Source organism: Amphiura filiformis, chromosome 16 (assembly GCF_039555335.1).
Source record: "Amphiura filiformis chromosome 16, Afil_fr2py, whole genome shotgun sequence".
NCBI lineage: Eukaryota > Metazoa > Echinodermata > Ophiuroidea > Amphilepidida > Amphiuridae > Amphiura > Amphiura filiformis.
The window spans coordinates 20,838,104-20,860,909 of record NC_092643.1 but is presented as its reverse complement, the minus strand read 5'-3'; the positions used below and the strand labels follow the sequence as shown (position 1 = coordinate 20,860,909).

Sequence of the window (22,806 nt, the reverse complement as noted above, 5' to 3'; positions counted from 1 at the left end):
CTATCGCAAACCAACGCACACAGATCAATATCTCAATTTCGAATCAAATCATCCAGTTCAACATAAATTAGGTGTCATCCAGACCTTACATCACAGGGCAGACAGCATCATCACTGACCAAGAGGATAAGGAAGAGGAGAAATTACACGTCAATAAAGCATTAGAGAAGTGTAACTATCCCAAATGGGCTTTTGATCGTGCAAACAAGCCTAAGAAAGCGAGATCTGACAAAAACAAGGACAGTGCAAATGTAGAGACTAGAGGGCAGATAGTACTACCTTATATTAAGGGAACGTCTGAGGCCCTCAGAAGAACGTTCAGTAACTACGGTGTCGGGGTTTGTTTCAAACCAACTCAAACCCTTAGACAGTTACTTGTGTCACCAAAAGACAAGACTGAAAAAAGAGGACATAAGCGGGACCAGTGTATTTTATCCCTTGTCAGGGAAAAACACTTAAAGGCCAGTGCTCGGAATCATATATTGGCGAAACAGAACGATCCTTGAAAGCCAGATTCCTTGAGCACCGTCGTCCAAGTTCCAGCTCGTCAGAAGTCTCCAAACACATCCACATCGAATCCCGGGGCACCAAGTTGACTTGGAGCAAGTTAAGATCCTCGACCGGGAACCCAAGTATTTCGAAAGGGGTGTCAAGGAGGCCATCTACATTAGAGTCAACCAACCTTCCCTTAACCGTGACGGGGGCCGGTACCAGCTGCCAAGAGTCTACGACCAAGTGTTGGGGTCAAGTGTCCAAAAGGTCATTGATCCCAAACTTGGGTTGCCAGTCTCCGATGAAGGTCGAAGTTACGACCGAAAATTTGAGGTATGTCTAATCTTGTGTTGAGATCAAAAGTTTAAAATCATAAATTATAACAGGATATATGTGCACAAAGTAGTTAATGCTGATACTCCAAATTACCTCAATGATTGGCAAATGGCAAATTTTGAAAAAATGCTTGCCTTTCCTTCAGTATTACAAAAAACTTGCCTGCCCCCCCCCCCCTTTGTATATGCCAAATTGTTGGCAAATATGCAAATCTTGAATGGTCTACAAATACAATGCAGCATGCAATATAGCAATCAATTTAGGGATGAAATCAAAACTCGACCGGCCGTTGACTGCCGGTTCCACCTGGTTCTGTCCGGTTACCATTGTTTAGAACAATAGCAACCGGATGGAACCGGATGGAGTTTTGATTTCGTCCCTTAGTATATTCAAATGTTTGCACACTGTTTTCCATAGCAGTTTTGGAAATAAATCTAATACTGGAACTTACGTTTTGCAACTATTGCTATGTTGCGTCTGGACATTTACTCATTTGTTTTCCATAGCCATCCTACAGTGTTTTATTTAAAAGTTATGAATGTGTGCCAAAAATATCTTGGCTCCTCTTTCAACCTGCCAAAAATGTATAGGCCCCCCTTTTGACCTGCCAAAAATAAATAATTATTGCACAGCCCCTAATGTATATATAAAGGAAGAATGATATAGTCTGTATACCTTCCTGGAGTCAGTAATTTGGATATTGTTTTATGTCTCAAAATGTAATGATGAGAAGAATACCAAAATATGTGACGTGTCATGTCAAAAGGAGACACTTTTGGGCATGATCATAAATGGAGAAATAGCCAAAAATCTGCCCGCAGGTGATTTTTTCACAATTTGGGTTTGTTGCGAATTTGTGATGTTATTAATGTTTAAAATATTGTCTGATAGTATCAGACCGGGATATAACTGGCATCTTGTATTTTCTGAGACATTTTTCAAGGTAAATCCTATTCTCAACATTGTCAACAATATTTTTAAAGGCCGATATCTCAATTTCCAATTTTATAATACCATAACTTGCGAATTCAATATCTTCGCTTAGGAATGTCCGATTTCATTGGGGAAAACGGCGATGTAGAGCAAAATATCTCTGTATTTAAAATATGTAAAAACCTCATAATTGATAACCTGCCCAAAAGTGTCTCCTTTTGACATGACACGTCACATATGTATTTTCAGAAAGGAAATGATGCAAAGGAATCCAACTAGCATAACAGATTTCTGCAAAAATGAACAGTTTTTGAGAAAATCTCTCAAAATGGCCCATTTAAAATTTGATTTTACTTTACTGACTCGAGGAAGGTAATTCGGGCTATAGATGTCCTTCCTGGTAAGCAACTTACGTTCCATCTTGCCATGAGTTCTATAGTGGTCCATATCAGCACTAAAGACATCTTCAAAGGCTTTTTGTCTCTCCTTTAGCTTCGCATCTTCTTTTTTTTCAATTTCACTGAATTTTTGGTTGTATTCTTCTTGTAAATGTGCTATAATTATCAACACAAACAAAACAAAAGTTTTCTTAAAAATAGTTATATTATTGAGGTCAGTGGCAGTGCCACAGGGGGAGGGTGAGATGGGGAAAGAGATCTCCCCCTCCAAAAAAAAAAAAAAAAATCAAACATTTACAATTTTTGTGGCAATGTGGAATTTTTTTAAATGATTTTTTAATCATTAAAGGGACCATTGAAAGAAAATATTATTTGGTATCAAAATAAAGCCCATAAAATATAGAATCAATATCTAAAACAATTGAAGAACTAACTATTTTAGAAATAAAAATACAATAAAAACAACGTACTCGATTTACCCCCTTCCGACGCTACATCGCGCGTCATTTATCAAAAGTAGAAAATTGGGCGCTTTCGGATGACGTCATTGTGGTTACGCGTTTAGAGTTGCGTTGACATTTTGCCGGGATAATTTGACAACAGCGATCGCGATCTAAATATCAGATGCAATAATCATGATAATACAACCACTTATATAATTATTTAAAGGTCAAGTAAAAACAAAATACCAGTTGATTGTCCACATGTTATCAAAAAGAGGAAGTGGAGGGCCTTTTTATTTATCATTTATTATTTTTTACAATGCAAATGGATTTAGGCCTAGGCCTATGTATTATTCGGACATTATTAGTTGTGTAACTTGTAGAGGAGGATGATAGGATCGAGGCTCTTGTTATTTGATGGTTCTCTGAGAGGATGATTAAAACAGAGCCTCTAAATTGAAATGCTTATTGGACAGAAGCAAATCTAAACAATTGACAATATTATTAACTTTTGAAACCATGAAACATTGAAAAAAAGTTTTCCCTTAGGCTATAATAAAGAAAACAGCATTAAACATTTCAGACTCCCTCAATGCCATGCGAAAGGAAGCGGGCCGGGCGGGGGCGATCAATTGTCTTTTTTTTTTTCATCATCATCAAGCATGCAGCTTCCTATTTTACTTATTCATAAATTCAACCACCGGTCAACATGACCAAGGTATGATTCCGATGACTTTATGTATAGGCCCTACATGGCACGTATAAAACCATAGAACTAATTATGAGTAGGCCTAGGCCTATGATATATATATAGTGACGATGACGAAGGGAATATCGCCAAGATTTGCCGCAACACATAAACTGCAGATGATGTGCGGCGCTTGAACACCTCCCATGGGTATTATTATTATAGGCATGTATTTTTTCCGTAGGGCCTACCTTAAAATATTCAAGAGATGACAATTGGTTAAAAAAAGCCTTTTCTTCCATAAGTTAACTTTCAAAAGTGCTTATTTTCAAACCCCAAACATGCCAAAGTAGGCCTAGGCCCTTTTATTTTGCAAATTTATTCCCCTAGATGCCATGTGTTATATTATTTGAGCCGTTGGCACTGGGGCAGTAGCTGAACGGCAGATGAAGAACATGACATGCAAGCTGTTCTTGAAATAAATTACGAGGAGCGCCTACAAACATACATAGGCCTTCAAAAAGCCTATATGCTACAAACATCAAATGGGAACTATTATAGGCCCACACTTATTTTAATCCATGGATGGTTAAGCCCGGGGTAGGCCTAGGCTATGCTTGAAATTGTTGTCAGTCATGTCTAAAAACGAAATATCCAGCCAGGCGGCTTGTATTTTATAAGATTTACCCAATCAACATAAACTTTTTAACTGTAGGCCTACCTTTGATAAAAACGCTCGGACATTTTGCACTTTCAAGTTTCAGTGGGAGTTGAGATTGGATTAGGCCTATAAGCATTTCGAAAAAACGTAAACTACCCAGCAAACATAAAAACGTTTTAAAAACGTTTTAAATAAGTTATATTTTGGCTTTTGGTTTAGATAAAAACGTTTTAATAACATTAAAATGTCGGGTTATATAAAGGTCATGATAACGTTTTAAAACGTTTTGTATGAAAACACACTACAACAATATTTTAAATGTTTTCAAAAATGTTATTGTAAGCTATTTGTGCAAACATTTTTGCCAAATATTGTGTCAATACTTAAATAACATTATGTTAAAATATTTGAACCCAGCAAACACAGAAATGTTCTTAAAATGTTTTTTCAAAACATTTTAATAACATTTTAAAATGTCGGGTTATATAAAGGTCATGAAAACGTTTTTAAAACGTTATTAAAAGTATTTTGGGCAAATTTTTTCTCTAAATATTTTTGCAACCCCAAAATAACATTTTGTTTAGAATGTTTTGTATCAAGTTTTCAAGAATGTTTTTGGAATGTTATTAAAACGTTTTTTATACCCTTTATATAACCCGACATTTAAACGTTTTCTGACAACCTTTTATAACCTTTTGCGAATGATGTCGAAAACGTTTTGTGTTTGCTGGGTAAAGGCTGACAGTTAATATTGTTCATATGATTGTTTGGAGTGGCCTTTATATGTTCCTTGAATTTGTTTCTCGTTTTTCATAGGGCTTTAAAAATAAATAAAAATAAATTTCGGCTTTTATATAATAGCGCCTTTTTCCAGATCTCGGAGGGTTCAAAGCGCTGTAATTTCGCTGCCATGGTACTGCCACAATCAGATCGCATGCATCATCTAGGCTGGATGCTGCGCCGAACCTGTCACAAATCTAGCCGCACTTGGATTGTAACATCCACCAATTATCTTTTCAGCTCCCCAAATTTCATTGGGTGAAGGAAGTTTTTGATAACCAAACAACTAATCACCAATTTTTGAGAAGCAGGAAGAAACTGGAGATCCCGGAGAAAATCTGCGAGCATGGATCCGGGATCGGGATAAACCAAGTTCACACGAGTCTTTTGGGCGCGCCGGGCTTGAAGTTGAACCCGGGACCTCGGTGTGGTGCAAAGGCGAGAACCGCGCCAACTCGCTTCTCCCGAGCCTGACATTTGTTTTGAACCTGGTCCCGTCCATGCATGAGTGTGTCTCAACACGGAGCGACCGTTTAGAAACAAACAAACACACTTTAATCACTCGCAATTCAGCTTCCAAACTTGAGTCAGGATCGGCTTATGCGTTTTAGGCCCGGCGGTTAACCTAGGCCGCACGCCCGGGAGGTAGGCTAATTAGGCCTGAAGAAATTAAGTCGCATGTCATTAACCCGAAACATCATTGCCTTCTCTTTCCTATCCTCACCAGATATTTCAGAGGAAATAAGTAAAGAGTTGCCTCAGTAAAAACAAATGATACTCTGAGTCTCTTGCAAAAGCCGAGCAGCTAGCACTGACAGCTTTGACTTTGTCAATATGAAGGCCTAGGCCTAACTTACTTATGTTTCCCCGTTGTTGGCCAATTTTGTAGGCCTAGCTAGAATTTATATAAAGGCCTATCATAGAAGTCATTGTAGCTTTGTAATTTATATTATAATATCCTTTTTAATATACTTGTTAGGCCTAAAAGGCACAGAAAAGTTCATTGCTGTAAACACGTTCATGCGTTGGTTTAGGACCAAGTCTGGACTATGCAGTGTTGCCATGCAGCGGAAAGGATAACCACTTTGACGTCACAGGGGTTGCCATGTGTCTCTGCACATATGAATTGGGCGGAGCGACGCGACATTGGGCGCTTTGTCTTTATTTGCTGATTTGGGGGGTAAAATAAAGGAAAATTGCGTTTATCATTTTAGAAATGGATTATATATGTTATTAGCTTTATTTTGATACCAAATATGTTATTCTTTCAATGGTCCCTTTAAGCAAAGTGAGGAGAAAAAAATGTAAGAGAATGGACATAAAAAGGATCACAACTTTGCAACCAAGTATTCAAGAGCCCTGGGGGTTTAACATCAATCAGTAAGTGTAGGTACTGAGCAAATTAGTTATGGTAGTTACTCAATTTTCAAAAATGTCTGACTTTGGCCCAAGTGGATTAGATCGGGTCACATACATGAACTTCAGACCAGCGCATTAATTTTTAAAAGAACTGGCCACTTGGACGGCACAAAGATAACAAGAACAGTAAATGATACAATCATTTAATTTCTCTCTTCTGTGCTTACAACCATCCTGGTATCCATGACTCCGGGTGATTAAAGCTGCATAATATTGGCAAGTGTTTTATTTCCTAAAACTGATAAACTCTCTGATCATACCAAGTAATTACCTTTTTGTATATCCTCTTCTTTCCTGCAACAAGAGAAAACAAAGTAAATACATTTATTTATATACATACAAACAAACAAACAAACATAATAACTACCTATATACAACCACCAGTATCTTTGAATAAGGGCACAGTAGGCAATATCCGAATTAATGCTAACAGAACAAGTTTTAATGCTAGTTTTGGTGTTGAAATAGCAGCGTCGATTTTCGAAAATGAATTTATAAAACCAAAATAGGAGCTTAAATGAAAATTCAATCCTTAATTAATACAGGGATGACGTAAAAAAGTGAAAAATATTTTCACACAGGGTAGAGAACATCACATAAAAAAATGATTTTTACATGCTTTTCAATGGAGAAGTTATTTGGTGGTCTGCACCCTTAACAAGCAAGTAATGTGAGTGAAAGGAGCCATCGCTTGACTGGTTTCTTGAGTTTTTAATTTGCCTTTTCGAAGTATAGCGTGCACAATATAGGAGGGCAGTATGTACTAAATCTGGGTAAAACCTAGCAAGTTCTTATTGGATGCACCATACTTCTAAAGGCTTATTTTCATCACATGTGATTAAGTCTGTTTTTTTTTACATCTTCATAATACTTGCCCATATACTAATCAGCATATGAAATAGTTATAAATTGATGTAATTATAGAAAATAATGTTTAATTAATAAATGAATTAAAACGGGATGTGGGTGGGTGACAGGAAACTTGGATTCAACTTTACATTAGCCTTATGGGTTAGGGGTTTAATTTTTGTCCGATTTTGATGGGGTTTGCATAAAAATGTAGCATTCATAAACTGCCAGAAAATGATGTAAAAACTTCTAATTGAAAATTGCCGACATGTGACTCATTCCCCTTGATCAGGTCACATATATGTCCTATTTTGCTTGGTATATGGAGCATGAAAAATTATATTTGACAGGCCACTCAATATTACAGAAATAAACAATTTCTTCCAATCCATAGTTGACAGATTTCTGTCATTCCCAATCTACCTTTTCTGTTCTTTGTATTTAGTCAATTCTTCTAGTTGAGTCTTTTTGTTCTTTTGTAGTTCCATCTTATCACACATATCCTCATAGCCAAGTAACATGGATTCCAACTCCTCAAAATCAGCTTCTAATTTACCTGCATATAACAGAAAAAAACATTCATATTTGTTTGCACAGCAGCAATAATATAAATAAAATACCAGCTACAAAACTTTTCACATGCGCATATTTCATTTACTTTAGTATTATGTCTACCTCTTATGTAAGAAATTCTGTATTTATTGTAAAATCAAAGGCACATTTTCTTAAACACTTGAAGAAGTTTATAGATATAGAAGAAATAAAGAAATTAATGGGTTTTATGAGAAAATACATTTCATTTACCTTTGATAATTAATAGCATTTCCACCTCTATATAAGAAATTATCTAATATTTATTGTAAAATCAAAATCCAATTTTCTTTAAACACTTGAAGTAACACGATGTCAACAATCTCAAACAGAAAACTTTACTTACATTAGAAGATGATAAGACATAGAAATTCAGAAATTATAAGTTATGGGAAAACCCATTTCATTTACCGTAATATTATTACCACCTTTTTATAAGAAATGCTCTATTTGTTATAAAATCAAAATCCCATTTTCTTTAAACACTTGAAGTAATGTGATGTCAACAATCTCAAACAGCAAACTTTACTGACACTAGCAGACTGTAAATATAGAGATTAAGAAGTTATGAGATAAGGCCATCTTAATTTAATAATTTGTCTCAAAGCCGTTCCCATGTTGAAAACCTAATGCGGAATGTGGTTCTTTTCTTAGGTTTTTTTTATTTACTTTCATTTGTTTTAGTCTCTGTGTCGAGATTTTTGACACAAGTAGACCACATTTTCTTCCCTTAAGGATCTGGAATGAGTGTTTTGAGCGTTTCGACAGTATCTTTTGTGGGACATGAGAGCACACCAGACATATCGAATTGCATTCTGAATACGAAAAATGTCTTTCTGATATCAACAAATTTTTTGAAATTCACGATATAATACTAATTTTATGACAAATTATTAAAATTTGATATTTTTCACATTTTTGATATATAACAGTCCTCGAAGTAAATTTTATAAATCTAATGATATGTTCTTAAAGTGTATGTAGCTGGGAGGAAAAGCCGACGATCAATTGAAAATTTTGACCTGTCATATTGAAGATATGGATTTTTTTTCCCCAAAAGACCTAATTTTTTGTGGGTGTTTTGGGGAAAAATCCATATCTTCAATCTGTAACGTCAAAATTGTCAATTGATCGCCGGCTTTTCATCCCACCTACATACACTTTAAGAACATATTATCAGATTTATAAAGTTTACTTCGAGTCCTGTTAAATATCAAAAATATCAATTTTTAATCATTTGCCATAAAATGTGTATTACATAGACTTCTCCGTAGTCCACTTGCCCATTTTGCATACTCTGGCTATTACATTTAAGCATAAAACTCTTGATTTATATTGGTTTGTGTGCAACTGATAGATTTTCACATCTGTATCTGATCTTTTCAGTCACCGCACTCCCTCTGTTTGTTAGCTTCCCAAGTGGACTACTGACTTTGCCTTGCGGTTAAGATTTTTAACACGGGACTCTATGGAGAGTTAGGCCAATTTCTGGCCTAACTAAAATTGGCCATGATGTAATGCATCTTTAAATGGATCTGCCTTTGTGATTGGTCGCCCATATCTCGCTATGGTTTAAATCTGCTGGGCCCGCGCCATTACCATTGACTACACCGTACACAACTGTCTGTGGTATTTGCGGCGTTTTTGTGTTGACGCGAAAGTTAATCTCTCATCAAACATCTAGCGCGTCTTGTACTATACCATGCTTAGTACTTGTGGTTAATGGACTGATAAACAAGTATGCTTGACAGTGTGTTTGGGTAAAGTTCTGCTTAAAATTCAAAGTCCATAGTTGGATTTTCGGGTTCGCTATCAATAAACTGGTAGATTCCAAAATCAGAATTGTTCAGTATTAAAGTGAGCCATTATAATTATGCAAGATAATGTTGCATTCAATTACTTTTATTGTCACTAATTATCTGATATTTTTAACTCTTTATGACCATTTTACTATTGAATACTTTAATTTTAATAAACATCAGTATAATTTTGAGTTCAACGAAATGGGTTCATCATGACTAATAATAACATATTTTTAATAAAATTCGACTATGGCATAATCTATGTATTACATTGCGAATTTCAAAAATCAAAATTATTTGATATCAGAAGGACATTCTTCAGTATTCAGAATGCAATTCGATATGTCTGATGTGCTCTAATGTCCCACAATAAATACTGTCCAAACGTTCATACCCCATCCCTTTTAAGGAGGTTTCACCATGGTCAAGATGGTCATTTTATTGATATTTACGATTTAGGCTATTTTCACATCTGACATCGTCAAGATTTTTGTGTGGTGGATTTGGAAGAAATCCCAGAAATTTTTTCAATCCAGCAGGAATAATGTTCAAAAAACGGGTGAGTTTACTAAATGCGCACAGGGGCTTTGAGGCAAACTATTATATTAAGATGATCTTATCACCTCTTGAAAAGAAATCCTCTATCCCCGGGCCTCTATCTATTCAAAATCAAAGTCCCATTATCTTTAAACACCTGTAGTATCGTGATGTCAACAATCTCAAACAGAAAACTTTACTGACATGATTCCTTTCAGCTCCTTCTTGTCACAGGGGATATAAACGTAATAACCACTTGTCTTGTGATGTCTAATGGTTGTTTACTTGCCTGTATTTCTGCATTAAATCCATTATAGTTAAAGTCAAAGTAAGGTGATCCATTAGGCTGTTCCAGTAGATATCCATACACCCCCTATGGAAGACATGACTTTAATCTCACACAGAGGGGGTTTAGATTTCAAATAGAGTCACCCATTCAGGTAACCCCATTTGAAATTCACACTCCCTGTGTGGAAGATTACTAAGGTCATGACTCATGTCTACCATAAGGGGTGTATGTATTTCAATTCAAATAGCCCATTAGACATAAAAGTAGTTTGTGAAGATTTGGAAATTACTGAATGCAAAATGCCCTTTTCTCCCTTTTTTCCAGACTCAAAACTCAGTCAACAGTAAGTTTAAGATGCTCAAAACTTGCAAAACTTACATCCTATACACATAATTAAATATTTCCACTAATTGAAAGTGTTAATGACACAATTCTTCCAACAGAATACTTTAAACTTATTTTTACTGATATTTTTGTAATTTAAAAACAATTGTCTAATTTCTCCAAGACACATGCACACTGCTAAACGTACATTATTTCCAGAAACATCCCAAACAAGTAGGCCTATACAGAGTTACTTGTATTTTAAAAGAATTGTTTAAGTAAATATATTAGTGATAGGTAGTGTAACCTTGACCGTAAGTATTCACAAGTGGAATTTAACAAAAAAGGGAACAGTAAAAACAGAATATAATGGAAGTGATTCATTTTTGCTATAAGGTGACAAAAAAAAACTCTCATGGAAAAAACAAACCCTGTTCAAGTAGGGTCCGTTGATCGGTCAGCATTTCTTTCAATCATATTTTTCAAACATATTTTCTAAAAATGTTCAGCCAAAATTAATAAATTTAGGCTAAAAACGTCTGATTTTACATGAAGTTAGCAAAATTACAACCAAAAAAATTCTCTAAAACTCAAATTCTGGGTCGGTCGGACTTGTACAGGCTTTTTTCTGTCGCCTAATGGCATCCCATTTGTTAGCACAAATATCGGCCATCAAAAGGCAGCACCATTAAAGATAATGGGTTTTTCTGCCCACATCTAGACCAGTTGCTGTTGATGCTATGCTTCTGTCAAAATTCACTCATTTACTCATTTTTTTTTATTTATATGAAAATTAGGGCCAGGAATATAGTTTGCCATTTGTGTGCTGCCACAGCACAGGTGCATGTAAAATGCAGGTACATGCATACTTCATTTCACATTGTACAGTCCAGTAGAAAACAGAATTGACTAGAAACAAGAAATACTGTTCTTCCTTCTTGTAAACATAATTATACAAATAGTCTTTTGTTGTTTGTTTAACCAGTCCTTATGGACACATACTTGGGTCCTGATGGGACCAGGCCCATAACAATTGCTCAAGCCATGATGAAAATCCTATTTAAGCATGCTGGCCTGTTTAGAGCGATTACCAGGGAGGTATTCAGTACAAATGGCTATATGAGGATGTGTCATAAACCTTTTCAGCAGTTTGGTATATCAATGACCTCTTTTTCTAGGCCAAATTTTCGGAAAATAGACCAATTTTGCCTCACTGTAGCTGACATTTTTGAAATGTACCCAAACCAAAAATTTGAAGGAAAATTTGTAAAAATTAAGACAATTTGTGTTAAATTTGCCCCAAATTTTTAATTTTAGTATTGAAAAATTGGTATATTGATGGGTCCCTTATTGTCAGTAGTACACCCCTACCCAAACCAAATTTGAGTACCTCCCTGGGAGAGTGACATTAGAAAGAAACAGAATTGAACAAAAAGAGCAGGGAAAAGAAAGGCCATATGTGATGTGATCAAGCAAAATGAATTGGATGTCGGGAATATTGATTTTGAGATATAACCAATAATAGTATTCAACTTCCTTTGTATTTTATTGTTCTGAGCAACACTAAAATGGCCATATCTCTGGAACCATAAGTCTAATTATAATGGAGTTTTCAGCAAAACAAAGCTCCAAGAATGGCTCATATAATGAAATTTAAAACTTAATTTTGATTTTGATTGATATCAGACTCATTTTGCTTGATCGCATCACATATACTCCTAACCAACCAAGTAAACAATTTTGCTTTAACTTAAGGGATCTAAAATGAGCGTTTATTGCGTTTCGACAGTATTTTTTGTGGGACATGACAGCACCTCAGACCTATCGAATTGCATTCTGAATCTGAAGCATGTCTTTCTGATATCAAATAATTTTCATTTTTGAAAATCACAATATAATACAAATTTTATGACAAATTATAAAAATTTGATATTTTTCAAATTTTTGATATATAACAGTCCTCGAAGTAAATTATATAAATCTAATGATATATTCTTAAAGTGTATGTAGCAGGAGGAAAAGCCGACGGTCAATTGAAAATTTTGACCTTTCATATTGAAGATATGGATTTTTTCCCAAAAAGACCTAATTTTTTTTTTTGGTGTTTTGGGAAAAAAAAATCCATATCTTCAATACGAAAGGTCAAAATTTTCAATTGATCGTCGGCTTTTCATCCCACCTACATACACTTTAAGTATAAATTATTAGATTTATAAAGTTTACTTCAAGTACTATTAAATATCAAAAATATCAATTTTAATGATTTGCCATAAAATGTGTATTAAATTGCGAATTTCAAAAATCAAAATTATTTGATATCAGAATGACATTCTTCGTATTCAGAATGCAATTCGATATGTCTGATGTGCTCTAATGTCCCAAAATAAATACTGTCCAAACGTTCATACCCCACCCCTTAAGCCTTCTGGTTGTAAAATAAGAAATAAGAAATTCTTATTCCATGGGGCGATACATAGGCTGTAAATGTCAACACTTCATTGGGGGATTAGACAGCTTTATTCCATAACCTGTATAATCCCTGTCTGTATAATCCCTGTCTGTATAATCCCTGCCTGTATAATCCCTGCTTTGATACTAGGCTACCTCTGAGTTATTTACAGGAAGGTTATACCACAACTATTGATATCATTTGAAAAATAAGCTTTTCCTGAATATCAACATGGTAAGAACTTCTTTATTTAATAGTCTGTCTCAAAGCCGTTCCAAGGTGAAAACCTAATGCAGAATGTGTATTTTTTTTGAGGATTTTCTTTTTACTTTAATGTTTTTATCTGTCAGGCGAGCTTTTGACAAGAATAGATCACCTTTTATCTCTTTCACTGTGATGTAGTCAAGATGAAGACTTTTATTGAGATTTACAATTTAGGCTATTTTCACGTCTGATGATGGCGATGTCAGACGTGAGCTTTTTGTTAGTTAGATTGGGAAAAAAATAAAGCAAGAAAAAAATGACTCAATCCAGCGGGAATAGCGCGCAAACTTGAAAAGCAAGCCATATAAGCGAGGGTTTTGAGACAAGCTATTTAAATTAAGATGGCCTGACAAAGTTTCAATAAACACTACTTACTTATGGCAACTGTAATGTTTTGTATTTGTTCCACCATCTTGGGAAGATCTTGGACTTGGCGTTGAAACTGAAGAAGTGGTTCCGCCCGTCTCTCATAGTTAAGGAAGACATCTTGTACTTTGTTATCAATAACCTGCACACAGAAAGAACATGATAAATAAACAAAAAACTTCAGTTAAGCTTAAATTCAACATTGAGTACAAAATTGCTAAAAAAATGGCAATCAAGATGTCACAGCTGCTCCTGACGAAAGCTTAACAGTTCTAAACTTGTCCAACGGAAAGCCCGCTAAAAACTTACTAATTGTTATGAACTTTCATCGTAAAAGCCTATCCCACAACTTGGCAAGCACTTTTTTAAAAATCTTTCGACATTTCGACCTTTTGTGCAGCGCCTTGAGACCCTTTGTTTTGTGCGCTTTATAAATGTCCTTATTATTATTATTATTATTTTATTATTATTGGTAAAATTTGATTGCTGCTTTTTCTTTCAGGTAACTTTTTTATTATGTTTATAACATGGCTAGCTTGTTTGTTTGAGTGTGTGAGTGAGGTGAGTTGAAGAAGTTGTTTTTCTTGTTTGTCTTTTGTATTTTTGTGTGTGTTTGTGTCACTTTGTGTCACTTTTGAATTAATGTATACCTCAATGTTTATCAACAAAGGTAAGGGACCCATATATCTTTATGCTTGAGTGAACCCCATACAACCACTACACTGTTCAATAGCCTTATAAGTTATTGTGATGTGGCAGGAGTTTTAAAAACACAAGCCCTGAACAAAATATGATGCGCGCGCATACTGCCAGGCAAAAAATAATGGAAATTTTCATGTGTGCGCATACTGTCAGGCATTGACGTCAGAAGTCAACTCATCTATATGTTGTACTGTAAAAGTGGAAATTTTCGCGGTACATTAATTTTCACGCTTTTTGCGCGCAACACAGCTACTGCGATAATAAAAACACACGAATATGTTCTTTTAATGTATAGGTAAGAAAACTCAAAATTGCAAAATTAAAAACTAGCAATGTAGTTCAAAATTGGTAAAGTGCGAAAAATTACACACACAAAAATGACCACTTTTACAGTATTGGAAGTCAGTTGGCAGTGCTTTAATGTCCATCTTGACTTCTCGCATCTTTTCCACCTTTGTCAAGTCATAGACTGTAAAAAGCTATGGTCAAGTGAAGTGCTTCTAAATGGCTCCCTACTTTGAAATGATGCGTTACTTTTGTCTGCTCGTGTTGTTCTGTTGGCTTTTCTTAGTAGTCATGTGGAATGCAAATTAGTGTTTTCCCTTTGTTCCTTAATTCTCTCTTGTTCATGTTTTGTATACAAAATACTGCTGGTTGGCTTTTAACTTTTGATTGACCTACAACCCATTTCACATGGACTTACGATTGATCTTGATTTAACCGGGCTTATGTGTGGCAATGAAACAAACGATCGATTGCAAGGCATGATACATGCTCCTGGTTTATCATGTAATCACTCAGATTATGTCACAATACAGCTCCCAAAACCTTGATTTTTGCACAGCATGTTAGAAGTATATCATGATCGTTGTAAAAATCTGAATTTTGAAAAACATTGATGGCATTCTCCTCTGCAAATGTTACAATATGGCTTTAACAGCTTTCGTCTAAACGCATTAGCATTGAACCTATTTGTGCTCTTACGTTCATAATGTTGCAGGGGACATCAGGTAAAAACACACACAAAATGACCTATACTATCAATGATGACAGAATCTAGTTTAAGTAATTGAAGCATAATATTAAATCAATCCACCATAAAGAAATTATGCTGCTCATATCACATACCATATTGTGAGCATCCACACAAATGAGCTTGTCTCATTATTGATGACATTCAATTTCAATAATGTTAACATGGGTGAACACTCATGCATAGTACATATGTGCCCATCCACCACAAACTGGGTGTAAAGTCGGCATTTTCCATTTTGAGATACAATCAAAAACAGTATATGGATTTCTATGTAAAATATAGTAGGAATTTGACCTTTGATGAACCATAACTTCCTGTGGCACACAGAGTAACTTTTAAGATCTTGCTTCTTGTGTACAAGGCACTTCATGATCAATCACCTACTTATATTGCTCAAATGTTCTCTTATTATGTTACTGCTCGCCCACTCAGATCTTCAAATGATCCTTCACGTCTTGCAATTGACAGATTCAACTCTGTTGCTGGAGAACACAGGTTTCCTATTGTTGCCGCCAAAGCATGGAATGGTCTACCACAACACATTAGGGGAGCCTCATCTACAAACACTTTCAAGAAACTCTTAAAAACACACTTGTTCTGACTTTCTGGTTGTTATTGCTTATGTATTTTGCTCATGTTATTTTTGTAAACGCAATGTTGCTTTGGCAAATTGCGTCCTAAGAAACTTTTGTATGTATATGTATGTATAACTTCACTTCCAGATGTCAGATGAAGCTGGTTGAGGTGTCATTTTAAAGCTGAAAGTGAATTCTTTCAAAATCTGCAATAAACAGAAAATGATCTAGAGCCGACTTTACTAGTGGATGGTCACATATGTAGGCTATACAGTAACTCTAATCAACACAATAATTTCAATTTTCCAGGGTATCTAGGCTCATTCTAGGAAATGAAAAGCACAGCCTCTTTTGTATCATTTTGTCAAGTTTTTTGGGCAAGAACAGGCAGGTTTGAAAGATCAACAACCCATCAGATCCATATTTTTAGCCTGTATGCAATGCATACCAGGGGGTCTCAACTCTGGGTGGGGATGTGTGGCCGAGATTCCAAAAAACTACCCGACTTAAAACCAAATTTGACGAAAACATATACGCGAAATTATATAAATTTTTGGACCTTTTTTTCCACTAAGAACCATCCCCTGGGTGCATACCTCATTTATTGAGTGCGCAAATAAACCTCCTTTAAAAACACATACATTTAAGGTACACAATGTTTTCCTACCCAAGTGACAATATTTTGAAGGTTGGATTTCTTCATAGTTTAAATTATACAATTTGACATGATACATGTTTTTATAAAGGTTCATGAACTTTTGATAAAGCATTATGATAAGTACCGGGGTACTCAAGTTTGGTTTTGGTAGGGACGTGTCGCTGAGAATTTGAAAGTGGACCCATAAATATACCAATTTTTCAAGAAATTTGGACCCATTGATATACCAAAAGTCAAAATTTTCGGCGAATTTAACCCAAATTGTCCTAGTTTTTACAAATTTCCCCAAAATTTTGGGAAAATTTTGAAAATTTTGGCTAAATTAACGAAAAAATTGGGCTAATTTCGAAAAAATTGAGAAAATTTTGAAAAAGGACCCATTCATATACCAAAATAGGCTTTGAAAAAGGGGTCATTGATATACCAAGAGGCTGAAAATGCTACCCATATTTGCGGCACGTCCCCGTATGGTCATTTGTACTGAGAACCCCCCCCCCCGGGGATAAGTAGTACTTCACATTAGATATACAATTTACTTCAATTAAACCTGCAATTAATATTTCACTTACAACATCAAACAATCTCATTTAGTTCACAGTGGAAAGCCCTGGTTAAAACAAGCATTGAATAGTCACTCAGCTATAAAACAGCTATGATGCTCATTATTCAACCCTCAAAACATAATAGTGTAACTGATGGTAGAATTTGCTGTATCTAAGTGTCTAAATGGCAAACAATGGACCCTTAAAGTAAACATCAACCAGCCAAATATGGACCTCTAAACATTGACAAACTTGTATGCTTAAAATCAGACCCTTTCTGTTGTTACTGGCACTGACCTAGCCCTTGTTTAGTGCAAATGTTAAGGATGCCAGCTGATCAACGATCAGATTGATTATCATAAGGTGTACCTCACTACTCGTACCAGTGTGTACCATAATGCTGCTATAGTTGTCTCATCATAAGGTGTACCTCACTACTACCAGTGTGTACCATGCTACTATAGTCTGTCTCATCTCAAGTTGAGAGTAATGCCATGTTGGATTTCTTAGTGACAGATTCAAATTAATTGCGATAACCTAATCCCGCAGGGCACACACACACACATAGAAGGGTAATCTGTCTGTGCGCTGGCAACACAACCACATAAGCGCACTGATTAGAATCTGCCACTGTGAAATCCAACATGGTGTTACTCTTAACATGAGATGAGAAACGCTATAGTGAAAGATCCACGCAGGAATTTAGTGTTGTGTGCCCTTGCCATGTCCATATGTTAAGGATGCCAGATGTAAACCTATCTTTAATAACCAGTAAGGAGATTTGGTGTTGTGTGCCCTTGTCTTGTCCATATGTTGAGGATGCCACATGTAAACCTATCTTTAATAGGAGATTTGGTGTTGTGTGCCCTTGACTGACCTAGAACTTGCACTGTTCAGATGTCAATCATGCAAACCTATCCATAACCAGGATGATGATTAAATAAGTGATAACAGTACACCTTACTGCTCTTTTTTAATCTTAAAATAAAGTGGTTATTTTCACTGTATCACAATTTCAAATTTTGTTTTACAAGTTTTGTTTACAAACCAACACATCAATACAATTAATTAGGAAGAATCCTGGTGCTAAATTGACACACAATATGAAAATTAATCTAGTAATTAATTGCAAAAGCAGAAATAAAAATAGATCAAAATATGGGATGCACCGAAATAATCTTATATTGCATGCAATGCGCTATAGTGCAGATTGATGTCACCTATCAAGCACATAGCAGGCCAAGTGGGTACTGTTAAAGCAGGTCAAACGTTATATGTACTGAATGGTGTGCTCTAAATTAACACAGCATAGAATGCAGGTCAAAGGAAATTTGCAGCACGGTACAGGTCAGCCCACTGTATGATGTCATAAACCCAACGGCAAAGAGGTGCCCACAACTTGACTGGCTCCGGCTTAAAAACAACATATTGGATTTCCCTTGCTGTAGAGCCCCAAGAAATAGGAACCATCCAAATTAAATTATTCCCTGCGGGCAAACTAGTTTTGTTTAGCACTGATGATAGACTATAAGCCATGCGACTCTACGGCCCTTGGTTTTCCACTTTCGTTGTCCACTCTTGGGCAGAACATGAAAACACAACAAATCAACAGTAAAGATATGTCTGAATTGATATCCAAAAAGTTCCCACGTTTTACTTTACTCATTTAGGAGTTATTTGGGGTTAAAAATGGGGTTTTCGTGATTTTTTCCCATTTTTGCCCAAAAATGTCAAATATTAAAATAGCTGTAACTTTCAAAATATATTGTGTAGAAATTTCATTTCTATTGTAGATGTTACATATCACATGGATGTCTAACACTGGTGAATAAAAATGTCACAGCACAACTCTAAAATATAAAAAATGGCAAAAACATATTTTTGTGCTATTTTTACCATTTTTGAGCTAAAAATGTAATTTTTGCATGGGGAAAAAAATAAATATATAATTTATTGATTTAAAAAATATGTCATTATGTCAACCGTATTATTCTGAACAAAAAAGTTAATGATGGTGAATATCTGTGACCTATAGTTTTTGATCTATGGCCCTTTCAAATTCACATATGGACTAAAATAGCATGTTTTTGTTCAATATTTCCAATATTACGCCAAAATTGGTCCTTTTTGGCCATTTTAACCAACTTGTTAGTTTTTGGAAAGTGTGAACTTCACTTAATAATATGAACATGTAATTGTACTTTAATGTTAAGCTATTTCAAGATCCACTAGTATGCCCACTACCACGGTAGCAGCAATTTTATCTACTTTCAATGCAGTAAAATGATGACTAAAGTGATTTTGCTGCATTGAAATTAGTAAAATTGACCGATATAATTGCTGCTGCCATGGAAACCGAGCTACCAGTGGATCTACAACTAGCTTAAAATGAAAGTACTATAATATATCCATAATATATGTGAAGTTCCCACTTTCCAAACACTGAAAATTTTGTTAAAATTACAAAAAGTACCATTTTAAGCCTAATATTGGAAAAATTGAAAAAAAACATGCTATTTTAGTCCATATGTGAATTTGAAAGGGCCATAGATAAAACTATAGGTCACAGACATTCACCATCATTTACTTTTTTGTTCAGAATAACTAGGTTGATAATTATTTTTTTTGCAAAATTACAAGCTCAAAAATGGCCAAATATCACAAAATATGGTTTTGACATTTTTTTATATTTTAGAGTTGCGCTGTGACATTTTATTCAATTTTAGACATATGTAACATCTACAATAGAAATGAAATTTCTACTCAAATTATTTTGAAAGTTACAACTATTTTAATATTTGACATTTTTGGGCAAAAATGGAAAAAAATCACGAAAAACCCATTTTTAACCCCAAATAACTCCTAAATGAGTAAAGGAAAACATGGGAACTTTTTGGATGTTAATTCAGACATATCTTTACTCTTGATTTGTTATGTTTTCATGTTCTGCCCAAGAGTGGACTACAGAAGTGAAAGATAAATGCCCTTGTCTCATAGTCTATGATGAGAGCTGAGATGATACCAATATTGTGTTAAAAACAAATGCCACTGGGAACCAGCCAATGTGTCAAGTTAAACCCCCTGAAGGTTTACTTTGACATGCTTAAGATGGATACAAACAAAATAATTACCAACTTTATTCTATTCTATTTGCCCTTTGATTCTTTGAAAATTACACTCTGTTAAATTACACAGATTATATTTGATCATATGAAGCGCTATATCCAAGTTAATTGCGATGTAGTAAATCTAGGGGTCCCAGCGACGACGGAAATCAAATATTGGTGTATTGATGAAGGCTTAACTGAATATAAAAGGATTCAGTAGCGTCTAGGAATCATTGAGACTCCTCGCAGATCTATATCACACCAACATAGACACTACACTTAAATATGCATGTAGTATACATTGCAAAGCTGTGCCATGTATGAAATTGAGGGTGAGATTAAATGTCATTTTAGCTCAAGAGGAACCAATTCATTCATGCCTAGTTATATGGAAAATGAAAATATTGATATTCTTACACCTGGATGATTAAGATAAATATACATAGCATATAACCAATACAAGTAAGAGGGTAATTTTGTTTTGCACAAGAAAATGATCAAACATTTGACTTCACCACTGTTCACAAGGGATACATGTATCTAATAACAAAGATGCGTAGTAGACACATTGCCATTATTCAGTTAAAAGGTTTCATTTTGGCAATATTTGCATGAAACTACTTAGTCAATATGCTTTCAACACCCGTTGAAGACAAAAATCATGTTCTGAGGGTGCTGTTATCTACGGTAAATATTGCAGTATTGGCACATTTTTTCTTGCCATGCCAATAAACGAAACAGGTGGGGCGCTCCATGTGTTTGCAGGACAAATGCCTTAACATTTATTAGAGGGTGGTTATTTGGTGCAGATAGCCATAAAACATGTTGCATGAAATTACTCAGACAAATGCAACTGCTATCTACTGAAGATAGCAACATCAATATTTTGCATGTACTGAAGATCCAAATACTGACATTTAGAATCAACAACTGTATGTAGTTGTGGTCAACTGCAGATAGCACCATTCTTTGACGACTGGCTTGATGTTGAATGTTTCATGTAAAAAGGTTGCTATCTTCAGTAGATAGCACAACATTTTGATTCAAATTTTAATAGGAGTAGAACTTTCTTTTAATTGAACAAATCAAAAAAATCTTTTTGCATTGAAAGACTTATCAAACTGTCTTCCTAGTATTACATGTACTAACATTTTAAATCAACAGCTTTAGTGTCTGGGTTGATGTAATGTTGGTGTAATATTCGTTGGAATGTTTCATGTAAAAATGTTGCATTTGCTATCTTCAGTAGATAGCAGAACCCTATGCTGACAGGGTGGTTTTGTAAATAACTGCGGTCATCAATCAAAATTGATATAGAAAAAGCAATGCATTGATATTGCTATCTTCAGTAGATAGCACAACACTTGATTGATTCAAATTTTAATATGAAATGTAGATTGTAGTAGAAAGTAACTCTTTTGATTAAACAACTCAAAAGCCATTGAAAGATTTAGGGATTCAATCATGTTTCACCGTTGTTCATCACCGTTTAACAACGATGCGGCCGCGTCGTCTGCATGGTTTACTTCAGCGAGGGCAGCTTTAGCTGCCACGCAGACGCGCCGGACGCGAGTTGTTAAACGGTGATGAACAACGGTGAAACATGATTGAATCCCTTTCAACAAAGAAAAGAAGCTAAAGATCGTATAATTCACGATTATTTCACGGGAAATGTCAGTTAATCATTGTCACTAAGCCTTACAAAAACTTCGATGATTTCTCTGTTAATATCATCAATAAAACTACAGAATAAAAGCGGCAAAATTTAGCGCTATCTGAAAATACTGAATTCAACTTGTAAGCTTGCATACGCACAAAGGTTCCAGGCATGGCCGAATTTTCTGGCGGCTCTCGCAGAACGCGTAGTCTCGCTTTCGCCAGCGTATACGCTACAGGAAAAGTGTGGATCCATCACGGAGTAACAACGGTTGGCTCCTGTACAAAGGTATAGGAGGAGTTGTTGAATTATCTGATTGTCTTCATGTAGCATTGCAACAGAGGGTACAACAAATACTTTGCAAGGATAAACTTGATTAAAAAAATTAATTACATTTTACCTTTTATTGGAAACCTGAGAGTATAATATGTTTGTCAATCAACAAAAAAGTTATTTACTTGCCTGTTTTTCAATATACCCCAAACATATGTTCAAAATGTGCATTTGCAGATTTTGTTTCCCTTTTTAATATCAAACCTTTACAGGTGCACACCACAAATTAAACCTTGTCTTAACATGAGAAACCACACCTGATGTATCATAATATGAAAATAAGCTTGACATGCTTGCTTTTTGTGGTAAATGTTCTCTGTTGGTGGCTTTCTCAATGTCTGACTACAGTAATTCCAAGCATATTTGTTTCTCTAAGTTCAGAGGATCATCAAACCAGCTTAAAGAGTGGTTAACTGTGGAAAATGGACCCACATACCTAACCAAAACTTCAGTTTGTTGGGTTGAAAATATTATAATTTAAGAAAAATTCATGACTTCAATGCACCAGACAGTTTTAAACTTGTGAACATTATGTTTTTCCCCATTGATTTAACACAGTAAAGAATAGGACACCTA

The 22,806-nt window shown here is 35.1% G+C and overlaps 1 protein-coding gene across 1 annotated transcript in view; it reads right to left on the bottom strand.

Annotated features, from left to right (window-relative positions):
- The window catches only part of LOC140135714 (dysbindin-like), a 222,328-nt gene that overhangs the window by 5,331 nt on the left and 194,191 nt on the right, over positions 1-22,806 (bottom strand). The window contains exons 7-10 of the mRNA XM_072157307.1: positions 13,630-13,762; positions 7,422-7,554; positions 6,421-6,443; positions 2,174-2,314 (exon numbers count right to left, since the gene is read on the bottom strand). Coding sequence (XP_072013408.1) covers positions 2,174-2,314; positions 6,421-6,443; positions 7,422-7,554; positions 13,630-13,762 — 430 coding nt within the window. The remainder of the gene's footprint in view (positions 1-2,173; positions 2,315-6,420; positions 6,444-7,421; positions 7,555-13,629; positions 13,763-22,806) is intronic.